Source organism: Alosa pseudoharengus, unplaced genomic scaffold (assembly GCF_046254945.1).
Source record: "Alosa pseudoharengus isolate Yale_2024_CS ecotype anadromous, Long Island Sound unplaced genomic scaffold, YU_APseudo_1.1 YU_APseudo_1.1_scf_3, whole genome shotgun sequence".
Taxonomy (NCBI): Eukaryota; Metazoa; Chordata; class Actinopteri; order Clupeiformes; family Clupeidae; genus Alosa; species Alosa pseudoharengus.
In genome coordinates this window covers 18,700,308-18,712,807 of record NW_027468718.1, presented here as the reverse complement: position 1 = coordinate 18,712,807, position 12,500 = coordinate 18,700,308, and the positions used below count along the sequence as shown (strand labels likewise).

Below are 12,500 nucleotides of genomic sequence, written 5' to 3'. Positions count from 1 at the left end.
TATCTGAAGTGTAAGTGAAGTGTGTGTTTCTTAGGGGAGTGACTATACCTAGATTGGGGAGCTCCTATTCCATACACAGATGTACTGTACATGCTTCCTTGAGGTTGGTACATGGTCCCTTTGATGGTGGAGACGTCTGCAAGAAGGTCGCGTGGAGTCGCACGCCATGATGAAACAATCGAGTACAGAAAGTCTCTCGCAGCAGGGTCACCAAAGAGCGGCCTCTGGGACACTTTTAAGCTTCGCTTTCCATACTGTCCTACTTTTCATGTTTGCGACAGTTCACAGGCTCTCCCTCTCTCCCCCTCTCTCTCTCTCTCTCTCTCTTCTTTCTCTCTTCTCTCTCTCTCTCTCTCTCCCCCTCTCTCTACCGCTATCTCTCTCTCTGTCCTTTTTCAAAATTAATTATGTCCCCAGTTTAGGTTTGCTATCCAGCTAAATAAGTCTATACTAATTTATCATTCTAAGTGTTCCTTGCACATCAAACACGTAAGCACCAGAAAAGCGCTCGCCAACGAGGGTTACTGAGTCCCACGCTGCAGCTTTTTCGAGGTTGTGAGGGAGAGGGAGAAAAAAAATGGCACTCAAGTTTTTCCCCACAACTGAAGCGCACTGTTTTTTTCTTCTTTTTTTCCCATTCATGTCAAAGCAAAACGCTGCAGGGGGACTGACAATAACGCCGTGTGAAGCACTGAAAAGACAGATGTGACTGCTGTGACAATGGGCATGCAGCCCTGCTAGAATGGGAGGTTTTTAAAACAACATGAACACATGTGCAGAATAAAGGAGTGAGAGAGAAAGAGAAAGAGAGAGAGAGAAAGAGCGAGAGTGAGAGAGAGAGAGAGAGAGAGAGAGAGAGAGAGAGAGAGAGAGAGAGAGAGAGAGGAAGGGAGTAGGGAGTACTGCTTACAGTTGTTGGTGTCTTTAGCCACGGCGATGATGCCCATGGGCTGGTGAGGAATGTCTGCTCGCAGAACTTTGGTCTCGCCCCCAGTGAACTTGTTAGACCTCAGCACGGCCCGACGGGCCCAATCTGACCAGAAGATGTAGTCTCCGTAGATGGCCAGCCCGAAAAAGGTCCCAGGTCCAGATCTCACAATAACCTATGGTCGGAGAGAAAAATGTTTGACCACAATAACATCCTGATCTATTCAATATATCAAGACTAGAATTCCAACTGAGTATGAATAGATATAATTCTGTTACATTATAATTGATGTAATTGATGACTTGTATGAGTTTACATTTCACTTTTCTCAGAACACCACAATCATTGAGTATAAAAAAAATAACTGATTAAGACTAATCCTGTCATGTTCTGATATGTTGAAAATATGACAATATTGCAAATATATCAGCAAATAGCAAATGTTACAGTAAAGACATTCTAGTATCATTATGATCTCAAAAAGCATTTGATTGACTCGGTTAAAATTGACTTGATTAATTAATTTGATTGACTTGCTGAAAAAAAAAAACATATTTTTGTTATTCTGTAGACTGGTTTAGTTGCACGAGAAGATGGCTGTACTATAGTTTGCATATGCCATGTTTTCTGTTTAGTAAATGGTTGAACACAGCGTGGCCTACTTAAACAGCAAAAGCCAGAAAAAAATAAAAAATGAAACACACTTTGTAGTAGCCTAGCTGGTCCTTCCTTGGCGTTAGCTTAAAAAGGATCTTAGCTCAGATCTCATGATAATGTTTGTGTTAATGTGAGCGTCAAAGTGACTGACGGCCACATTAATGCATCACACCAGGTCTTCTAGGAGGCTCTTTAAGTGCTGGCCCGTTTCCACAGCTTCTTCAGTGGAGACCATTAAAGGAGACATCCTTCCCAGATTGCACCCAAGCTTGCCATGGATGTGACTGGAAACCTGGCGGAGATTGATCAGCCGAGGATCAGGACCAGATTTGTTCCAGAGACTCCTCGATTGCTGCCCAGGTTGTAGGCGTGATTGCGTTAGGCTCGCCACCACAGGGAGATTAATAGGACAGGTGTTGATGAAAAGAGCCCAGCTTGCACAAACAACAACTGCCGATCAGAAGGGAACCAGACAGGCTGACTGCCAGATGGCTCCGGGCGGAGCATATTGACTAGAAATTACATTTTTGGAGAGACGCTAGTTTTGCATTACGCCTTCAATTTGGTGTGCTTGTCTGATTTGACTGAGTCAGTGCTACAGAATTTCATTTTAGGGGATTGATATCATAATATGCCTGAGATGTTAAAACCGGATTGATGATTTCTGCGTTTCTTTGTTTTGCTCATGAACTATATGCAGACAATGTAATGGCAGTTGGGAATACAATACAAATAGTTTTAGATTCAAGATTAAGATGTTATCAGGAAAGATTAATGTTTGTAGTTGGGTACTGATAATAGCAAGTTATTTATTAGCTTTCAGAATCTGAGGTCAAAGTAAAGTGTTTGATGTATTTATCTCTGGACACCGCTACACAAAGGAAAATTCAGTTAGAAAACCAACAGAAAAAGGCCCCCGTGGTCAATGAAATTTCTATGACAAGAGCGGTCATGTTGAGCTTCGACTAACCTAACAGTGGGACGAGGCCAGTCCTCCAAAAAGCCTTCCGGTCATGTGTCACCTCCTCGAAGCCTGGTCAGGCATGTTTGAGAGGGGAGATCCCCGCTGCAAGGACAGGGGAGCCTCTCTGCCTGTGTTGATAATCAGTTAGCCCTCCCTAAATTTGGCATTTTTTAATTGGGCACTTGACAGGACAGCCCCTGCAGGGGCCTCAAAAGTAAGCCTTCATTAGAGGACGCGGCGTGTAGGGGGGTGCGCTGGGGGGATCGTGTGGGAGGCCGAGGGCACGGCACGCGAGTCAGGGGTGGTGAGGGGGCCAAGCGGTCGAGGTGGATCATGTGGAACTAATTGAGCTGGGCTGAGGCCCCCGATTCTCCAGGGTCGTGTCAAGCACAAATTGAATTCCCCAGCAGAGAGAGGATCCTAAAGAAGAGAGGATTACCACGCCGGCACCGGGCAAGCAAGACAGTGAGCGGGCGAGAGAGCGAGAGAGAGAGCGCTATGCCACGACAGCTCTTCTCAATGTTTCACATAAGAGATGTGCCTGCCCCTCTGGTGAGAGGGAAGCAGGGGTCACTGACTTGGGTACTGACTTCCATATTACAACCTAAATAAAAGATTAGTGCCTGAAAAATAAGTGTTGCACTTGCTTCAGCAGTCTGGCCTTCAACAGTCTAATGCCTTTTAAATCGTTCCTTTTTTGTAAATAAAACTGCTAACAGTGATCTGAAAGGTTTGGGAAATGTACTAAAATGTGCACAAAATAAGTGCATAAGACGCTGTTAAGCTGTTTCATGCCCTGCAGTACATATTACTAACAGAGCCTATTCCCTACTCAGATATCAGATTATTTCACTAGCGATTTCCTTTGCTTTTTTCTTCAAATTAGTCATTTTTTTCAAAAATATATAATTAACTATGAATGTTTTATTTTTATACTCATTATTTGCCCCCCTTACTAAAACCAATGCAATCTTAACTCATTAATTACAACACACGGTTCGTTAGCACTGAATAAGACAACCGGAGTAGAAACAAATGCATAGTCATTGCACATGGGGGCACTTATTTGGCAATATGCTGAATGACCCAGGACTAACAGAATGTCAAGTGCAGTAGCATTGTGCACAGCAGTTTTACACATCCTCCAGCTAAACAGAGCTCACTCATCGGGGCAGTTCAGCGCTTGTAGTAACACTTTCCCATAACAGATCACATTTTACCAGTAGCTATTTAAGATGTTCAACTCACAGCAAATTCATTTCAAATCCAATACTCAGAACATTGTTCAGACAAAGTAGACATAGATGATTTTTCTGTGGAAGCTTTTGTTTTGTTGTGAGTTTGTGAGATAGAGAGAGAGAGAGAGATACTCTTCTGCTCAAGGATAGAGTGCTTCATCTCCGAAACCGTTTAAAAATAGACAAAGCGAGAGAGTGAGAGAGAGAGGGAGATGGAGATAGAGAGAGAGAGAGAGAGAGAGGTCCCTTGGCAACATTCAGCAAATATTTAGAACAAAAGCGTTCACCTTCTCATGTGCCCACACATCCTATTATCTACAATGATTTATTAATGCTGGAGGGATCCCCTCAAAAGCTGCTCCACTGGGTAACGCACCGCAGAGCTCTGAAGTGTATTCATCCACTCAAAACAGCGAGCCCTTTTCACACATCTCCACCAAGCTCCTTGCCTCTGTGCAGAGCTGTTCTGGAGCTGTTCCAAGGGGTGTAATTGAACACCATCCTGCTCACCTGTCGGTTTGAACCATCGTATTCACACCTCTCGATCTTGCCCAGGCTGCCGTCGGAGAAGTAGAGCTTCTCGGCTTTGTGGTCGATGGTGAGGCCATTGGGTGTGAAGATGTCCAGGCTGACGATCACCTTGATGTTGTTGCCGGCGAGCGTTGAACGCATGATGCTTGGTCGCTGCTCGTTCCAGTTAGTCCAAAACATTAGGCTAAGGGAGAGAGAGAGATAGAGAGATAGAGAGAGAGAGAGAGAGAGAGAGAGAGAAACACAAATATCACTCTATACATCTAGTACAATCCAAACAAAATGTGAGGGAAGAGAATATTAGGGAGGTACTACCGAATGGAATCATCTTTGCACATATCTTTAGGCATCGTACATGTATGATTCACTTTTAATATTATTTTTACAAGATGATCTTATCAATTCTATTATTTTTCTATGCTACGGACCCTTTTGTGAGTCTGAATACATACTACATTTAATTCCTTGCACATCTCTGCAGGTAGATTGAAATGCACACATAGAAAGACAATTCTGGGGACGAAGCTAAATAAAACTTTATTTTGAAACTTTTGATTGAGGCCAAACCCCAAGTGGAGGTGGAATGAAGAGTCTTAGAGCAACACAATGTAGTTCTTTCACCTTCATATAATGGCTTCATACTCATGCGGATGCCACAGTGACTTCCAATAAGGAGAATGGACTATCTGGCCTTGCTGAGGCATGTCCAGTTTGCACTTTGTAGTGTTGTTGTTGCAGGCAGGACCATGACCCTTTTTGATGCCAATACTAATTGGGTATATACTAATAGTGCCGAATGAGTATGTCGAAAATGGGTGAAAAGGGGGATCCTACATCGGGTAACTTTAATCATACAAATGAAATATCAACTTCCTCAAAATATATATGTATGCTCTTCTTTGAAGGTGTGCATTATTCAGTAAATAGTGTATAAAATCACAGTATGAAGCAATTATTGAAGAAGCTCTGTAACATAAAGCCTTAATATTCTTTTGAAAGCAACGGATTATTATGCGTTCTGCATACATGTGTCCCTGAAGATCACTTGAAACCCCCTCAGGAAGGACTAGGCAAATACGATCTGTGAAATTGAATCGAGGATACGATGATGACTTTAATAGGGTAGAGATTGAAACATTAAAGGTCCACCATATCTGCAGAGAAAATAAATCCTGACAGACACCCGAATTATTCATAGCTCATCTAGACTATATGATTACGCTATGGCCCCAAGCGTTATCACGAATCTAATCTGACCATTGTGACCTGTCTTCTACAGTGATCCGCCAGTATTAGTGTCAATAAGACAGAGATGGAGATCTTTTTTTTTACTCCCTAGCAGTGTTGTAATAACATAACACACTGTTTGTGACATCTTGAGATACTATTTGTATTGCCTATCATTACGAGTGAAAAAGACTGAAAATGTAAATGTTAAAGGGAATTAATACATTTATACAATAGGTTGATATGGGAATAAACTGACTTTGGAAAAGCACAAATATAAAAAAAAAGTCATGTGTGGATGATAATGTGAATTATTAATTACAAGAGGTCCTTGCTACAGTATATGACCCTATAGAGTTTGATAGACAATGGGAAAGAAAAAAAAAATCTGCCATACTTCCTCCAGCTTCCAAAGACATGTCAAATCCCAATTACGTCAGCGGAGTTCTTGAGTTGGTTAGAAAACAGCAACTAGCATGTACTACACTTTTTTTAATGTTTTATTTGAAATTCAAGCTATATTACTCAACAGATAAACTATCAGATGAAAACAACTCAATAAGCAATACAAAATGCACAGAACATATTCATTGCTAACACTGCCCAAGGCACTAACATGATTATGAGTCAGGGTCTGTTCAACTGCCAGAAAAAAAAAGAAAAATGCAAGAGGATGAATTCAATAACCATTTCCTGGTTTGCTTTGAAGGTTTTAACACTGTTTTGCAAACAGTGGACTCATTTACAGTAGATCAACGCATCACATTGTGTTGTTGTTGACGATAAAGAGATGGTCCTTGCCACATAACACTCCAGTGGGATAGTTCAGTACCCAAGCCTCGGTCACATAACAGGAAGTGACATCCAACGTCAGAGATTTTGGGGTGGCGACGGCTTGCTGAAGTCCCTAACTGAACGCAGTGCTGACATAACATTGTGACATCATGGGGTAGTTAGGCTGATGTGTCATGACAAGTCATGCTGCATGCAAAATGACCCGCTGCTGTCATGTCCGGTTTGCCTGACTGGGCCGCGTAACAATTATGGAGGCAGTCTCAGCAGCGGAGGATGAGACTGTTAACCGATGGCACAAGCTAAGCTCCGTGTTTTACATCTCCGAAGAGATTTGCAAATCATGACACCTTCAGCAACACTGGGCCTGAATTTCTGCCCGAGACGTCACCGCGTGACAGAAATAGGTCCCTCCTCAGAGGCCCCCTCTGTTCACAAGGGTACAATAGCCAGGGCACATGCACAGCAACACAATTGGTAGAAAACAAAATTAGGGCAATAGCTAGCTAACCAAGTCAGTGATGCTTTTCTTCACCAAGTGGTCACCTTTCCCATGGTTCGAATTACGGGGGGGAATTGGGGGGTTCCGTACCCCCTAAATGAGACTTGGACCCTCCCAAAAGGGATGACAATAATAGTTTGGGGGGTACTGAAAAAAAATAATAAAATGTAATGTTATCCAATAATGCATGTAATTAAATGCAGTATTACCATCACATACCAACAATTCAGGATATTATCTAATGAAATACGATTTTCAAACCCTCATCCCTATTGGGCTGTACCATTTCTCTGGTACGTTCAGACTGTGTTGTTTGCTATGATATAATACTGACGAATTAAAAAAAATGTACAGTGTAGGCTGCAAACACCTGATATGGGTTAACAAGCGGTGGCCAACTGACCATACATGTGTCTAATATTTCACTGCCTTTGTAACATAGTGATAGCCAACCTTAGAAAAACATTGAGTAGCAAGATCGCTATGGTTTAACCGGAGGTCTCCCTTCCACTCAGCGGCCACGACCATCGCTGCTGCTTAGCTTAAAAATCAGGCCTACAATCACACGCCATAGGAGGAGTTCCGTAGATATACTGACACGGGGAGATGTTTAATGAGGCGATTTATCATTTTGTGCAATTTCATTCTTAATGTCTTAACAAGAGGGAATCTGCACTAATATTAAGGGATTTCGCATGAAGATGGTTCTCAACCTTTTTTAAGCAAATGCCCATAATTGCAACTTTACCTGCAGTTTGTTTGAAACGCTACGTGAACATATAATAATCAATTGGGCCTGAAATGTCTTTCCTCATTGTCATTAAGAGATCAGCCTTTCTTAAAAGCGTATTGCTGCACAAACGTTTTGTGATAGAACACCAGGCGCACAATGCACTAGGCTACATTATATGAAAATGCCTAGGCTAAACAACGTGAAGATATTTTTTTCCCAACCGTGAACAAGTCATTTTTTATTATGACCGCCGCGCAGCGAAGCGGCGGTCATATAGGTTTAGTCAGAATTTTTTTTTTTTTTTTTTTTTTTTTTTTTTCTTTTTCGCATGCCCAAATTTCCGTCAATGAGCCCCGGACACTGGGACGAAACTTGGTGGGCATGTAACCCCACATGGATAGCATGGAACCATCGTTTTTCGTTTTGATCTGTAGCCCCCCCGCTGGACTGGACCCCCGAAAGGAGGGTAGGGCAGACACAGTTTTCTGTGAATATCTCGAAAACCGTAGGGTTTATGAGGACCATTTTTTTTTGTATGTTGATCTCAAGGGGCCATGTCAAACCATTCCATAACCACTCATTTCATGTATAGCGCCACCTAGTTAAACACAAAAAAGTAAAAATGAGGTGTTGTAATTGAAGGTATCTGTGACCTAACATAGTCAAAACTTCACGAAATTGGAAGTGTAGGATCATTATGACACCCTCTGTATGCACGCTAAATTTTGTGGAATTCCGTTCATGGGGGGCCACACAATAAATTAATTTATGTTACTATACACCAACTGGCCTGTAGGTGGCCGAAGACAGTTTTCTGTGAATATCTCGAGAACCGTAGGGCCTAGGAGGTCCACCTTTTTTATGTATGTTGGTCTTAAGGGGGCATGTCAACCCATCCCATTACCACTTATTTCATGTATAGCGCCACCTAGTTAAAAATTAAAAAGCAAAAAATTAGGTGTTTTCATCACAATATCTCTGGCTGACAAGGTCAAAACTGCATGAAATTAAAAGTGTAGGATCATTATGACACCCTCCAAATGCATGCCAAGTTTTGTGTACTTTCGTTCATGGGGGGCCTTACAATAAAATAATTTATGTTTACATTTAGTGACATACACCAACAAGGATTCCCGGGACACTGAAAAAAAACACTTGGTGGGCATGTACCCCCACATAGATACCATGGAACCGTCATTTTTCGTTTTGATCTGTAGCCCCCCCGCTGGACTGGAAAGGAGGGTAGGGCAGACACAGTTCTCTGTGAATATCTTGAGAACTGTAGGGCCTAGGATGACCATTTTTTTCCGTATGTTTGCCTCCAGGGGTCATGTTAACCCATTTCAGATATGTTTGACATTTCCGTGCTATTGGTCTATGCATTTCCAGGTTTGCATTGCACTGCTATACCAAAAAATATTTTTTGATTTTGACTGTGGCGCGCAATTTTACGCACGGGGCGCACCTTGAAACAGTGTTTACCCAAATTCAACGCTTCCCATAACGTGTAAGGTATATTGTGCTTGATAGTATGATTCCAGTAGTTTCTTTTAACTTGTCGGCCAGCCAGCCATGGTCAAATTACCTATATTTCAAAGGAAAATTGACTGTGAACCACAAGTGTGAAATCATGTGTGTAAGCCTATATAAAAATGGAATAGTGACGTCTCCAGTCGTAATAGCTGTACCCCCCGAAGCTCACGGTATAATTCGAACACTGACCTTTCCCAATTACTTATCGTATAGACAGCGCATGCTGGACTCTTCCAACGCCTGCAGTGTCATAACCCATTAGGAAAGCAACACAAAAGCTGACTATTTCACAATGGCAAATAAATTAAAGTGAAAAGAAGCTAAAATAAATAATTAGGTACATTTTCTGGCATGTTTGTGCATTCACTGTAGTTGAAAGCAGCACTTTTTTTAAAGTCTTTAATGGTCTGACAGAAAAATAAGTAAAATGCTGTGACACCAAGCCCAATTAATCATTGCAGGTTAAGTTCTAATTAACAGCCAACTACAGTACATTTGACAACATGCCAAATTACCAACTAAGGATATTTTCTGCGAGGTTGCGAGTTTAATTTATTCACTGAACTCAGGGTCACTGCCATCCCCGCATAGTAATTGTTTCTCTCCCTCCCCTCCTTTGCTTCACAGTCATTTTGGCGTGTTTGTTGATTTAAAGTTTGTAAATTCAGCGCGCTTTCATGTTACACGGCCATTTTATCTACTGTGTGGCCCCTACTGTGAGAACACTCTGCTGCCTGCTGCTTTGAAGTCTACGACCTCTTCGCCAGCGGAGGTCAAACCAATTAGAAACTCTTCCAAACTCTCCAGCGCAGCTGGGGAATAAAGCGTGTTTTGCAGAAAATAAATTCACCCTCGGTATCTGACACACACACACACACACACACACACACACACACAAACACACACACAAAACACACACCCAATGCGCCATGCTCCTGACACACAGATGTATTTGTGGAATGAAGGTTGAGGTGAAGTTGAAAGGGAATACTTTATCCTGTTACAGACTGCACTTTGCACCTCACCTACTTCACATCGACATTCTAAACTGTTTCACATCAGGGATCACGTCAGGATCGACCCACATCTCTACAGTATCAGAACAACACGGCTCCACCACAGCACTCCACTTTACAAATGCTGTTTAGTGTATGACGTCTGTGTGTGTGTGTGTGTGTGTGTGTGTGTGTGTGTGTGTGTGTGTGTGTGTGTGTGTGTGTTAGTTAAAATGGTCATGTCATGAATAACAAATGCAGACTAAGAGTGCTGTTAAATGGGTGCCTATGAAACAGGTGAAAGCCCTGGGGGAGTGTAGGCCTTCTCTCTCGCTCTCAGCTCTGTTACCCCGGCCATTTACTCCTCTAATGGTTCAAGCGATCACTTCTCTTGCCCACACAAACATTTCCATGTTAGCGGAAAAAACAGATGGATTATAGTTTGAACTAACATCTGTTTAAAAAAAGATCCTTCCTATTTCATTTTTTTTTTTTTTTTTTGCAGCACAACTGGTGGAGGTAGTTGCCAGGTAATAGAAAAATAAAAGTAAAATATTGTGACACCAACACCAACTGTGACACCAACTGTATATGTTGATTATACTGTATATGTATACTGGTACATATATAATGAGCATATACAGTATGTCCATACTGCTCATAAGTTCATGCAGTGACCATTTGGATAGAAGTGGCTGATACGGTGAGCACAAATGTGACCTGATCTGGCAAAATGAGTCACAGTGGCCCAAAATTCAAAATTGAGATTTTGGTATCAATTAACAGAGGATACAGTAAGCTTTAAAACAATATCAAAGTCATATCAAACAAGTCATATAAAAGTCATCTCGTGAATCGTTAAGCTACAGCATTTTGAATTATGGCCTCCCACCATCTTTATCCAATTGAAAATCACGTTTGAAGTTACAGGTTACAGGCAGGTACAGGTAAGATTTGCCCACTTGATTTTACATTTTTGTAACTTTAGGTTATTGTCTTGACTATGAAACTTAGGGAAATTAATTTGGAATATCTCTTCTTTTATATAACACCAAAAAAGACAAATCAATATTTTCAGTGGTTTTTGAAGTAATCAGGCTGTATCTCAGAATTAGTATATGCGACTTGTGACTCATTTTGTTAGATCAGGTCATATATGATTCCTTGCTTATAGACTGTCCCTATAACAACAGCAGTAGCTCAGGAGAGAGAGGTAACATCAGTGGAACACTTAGGCTCTATATCAAAACGTCACTGAGGAAGACCAATCTGAACACCAAGTTACTCTACAGCCTCCTCGGCAACAGGTAGATGTGTAGCACAGGTAAGATACCAAATGAAGTCCTTTAAACGCACCCATACGTGCAAAACTGCTATGTAAATAGAGCGCATTTTGAATGCCTATGCAGATCTCTTTATGTTATTCTCACCACAGTGTTGCCACAGACAGACAAATTATGACTTATCACTTGGCAACGCTGACTACACCGAGGCTGTTGACAGAGAGTGGAACACTGCCTCTTCATCAACAAGTGCTGACCCTGTGGAAAAGCTTGCTGAGAGCACTGCTATCACAGTTTAATTGGCCTGCTAACTTAAGTGGTAATAGCGTGTATATTTTCACTCAGCGTCCCGTGAGTAAAATGGCGGCCTCTAAGTATTATATCAGCACAGCCCAGAGTGAACTAATAGAGCTTAATGATGAAATGGCTCCATTAAAGTTATGGTGCAGAAAGTGGATCAGACCGGGCCCCTGATGTCCACTCTGTGGTTGATGGTCATTATGCAGTGCACTATGGGTTGACTGAGTGGACAGTCCAAATGCAGGGCAGGTGGACGGCCTTACTTCTGACACTCGTCCAGCGCGAGCATGTGTGGATGGTCGTCCTCGGACATGGTGACGACGGCCTCTCGGTTGAAGGCCCCGTTGCGGCTCTGGTCGACGCCGTGCCTGCTGATGCTGGAGGTGGTGGAGCTGGTCCAGTAGAGGGTGTCCCAGGCGCGGTGGTAGGCCAGGCCCTCCACTGACCCCACGTCTGAGAGAGAGAGAGAGAGAGAGAGAGAGAGAGAGAGAGAGAGAGAGAGAGAGGGAGGCTTAATCTCTAAAACAAAGCCCAGTGTTATAGCCTCACACTCAAGACACATAGGCCGTGCAACATACAGACCATAATTCAGCACACTACGTCATATCTTAAAAATTTACAAATGTACTTGCCTATCCCCACCCTCATATAGCACCCCCACCCCCCATACTGTAAAATAAGCCACCCACACCAGATAGAGAGAGAGAGAGAGAGAGAGAGAGAGATGGAGGAAGAGGGAGTGAGAGAGAAAGAGAGAGAAGAAGAAATGGCAGCCAACGGAATCTTTGATAAATATGCTTTCAGTGGCCGGAGGTCC

The 12,500-nt window shown here is 42.4% G+C and overlaps 1 protein-coding gene across 1 annotated transcript in view; it reads right to left on the bottom strand.

Annotated features, from left to right (window-relative positions):
• Positions 1-12,500, bottom strand: part of LOC143099866 (low-density lipoprotein receptor-related protein 1B-like) — a 161,116-nt gene that overhangs the window by 80,434 nt on the left and 68,182 nt on the right. Inside the window, exons 24-26 of the mRNA XM_076262776.1 lie at positions 11,947-12,136; positions 4,298-4,502; positions 911-1,103 (exon numbers count right to left, since the gene is read on the bottom strand). Coding sequence (XP_076118891.1) covers positions 911-1,103; positions 4,298-4,502; positions 11,947-12,136 — 588 coding nt within the window. The remainder of the gene's footprint in view (positions 1-910; positions 1,104-4,297; positions 4,503-11,946; positions 12,137-12,500) is intronic.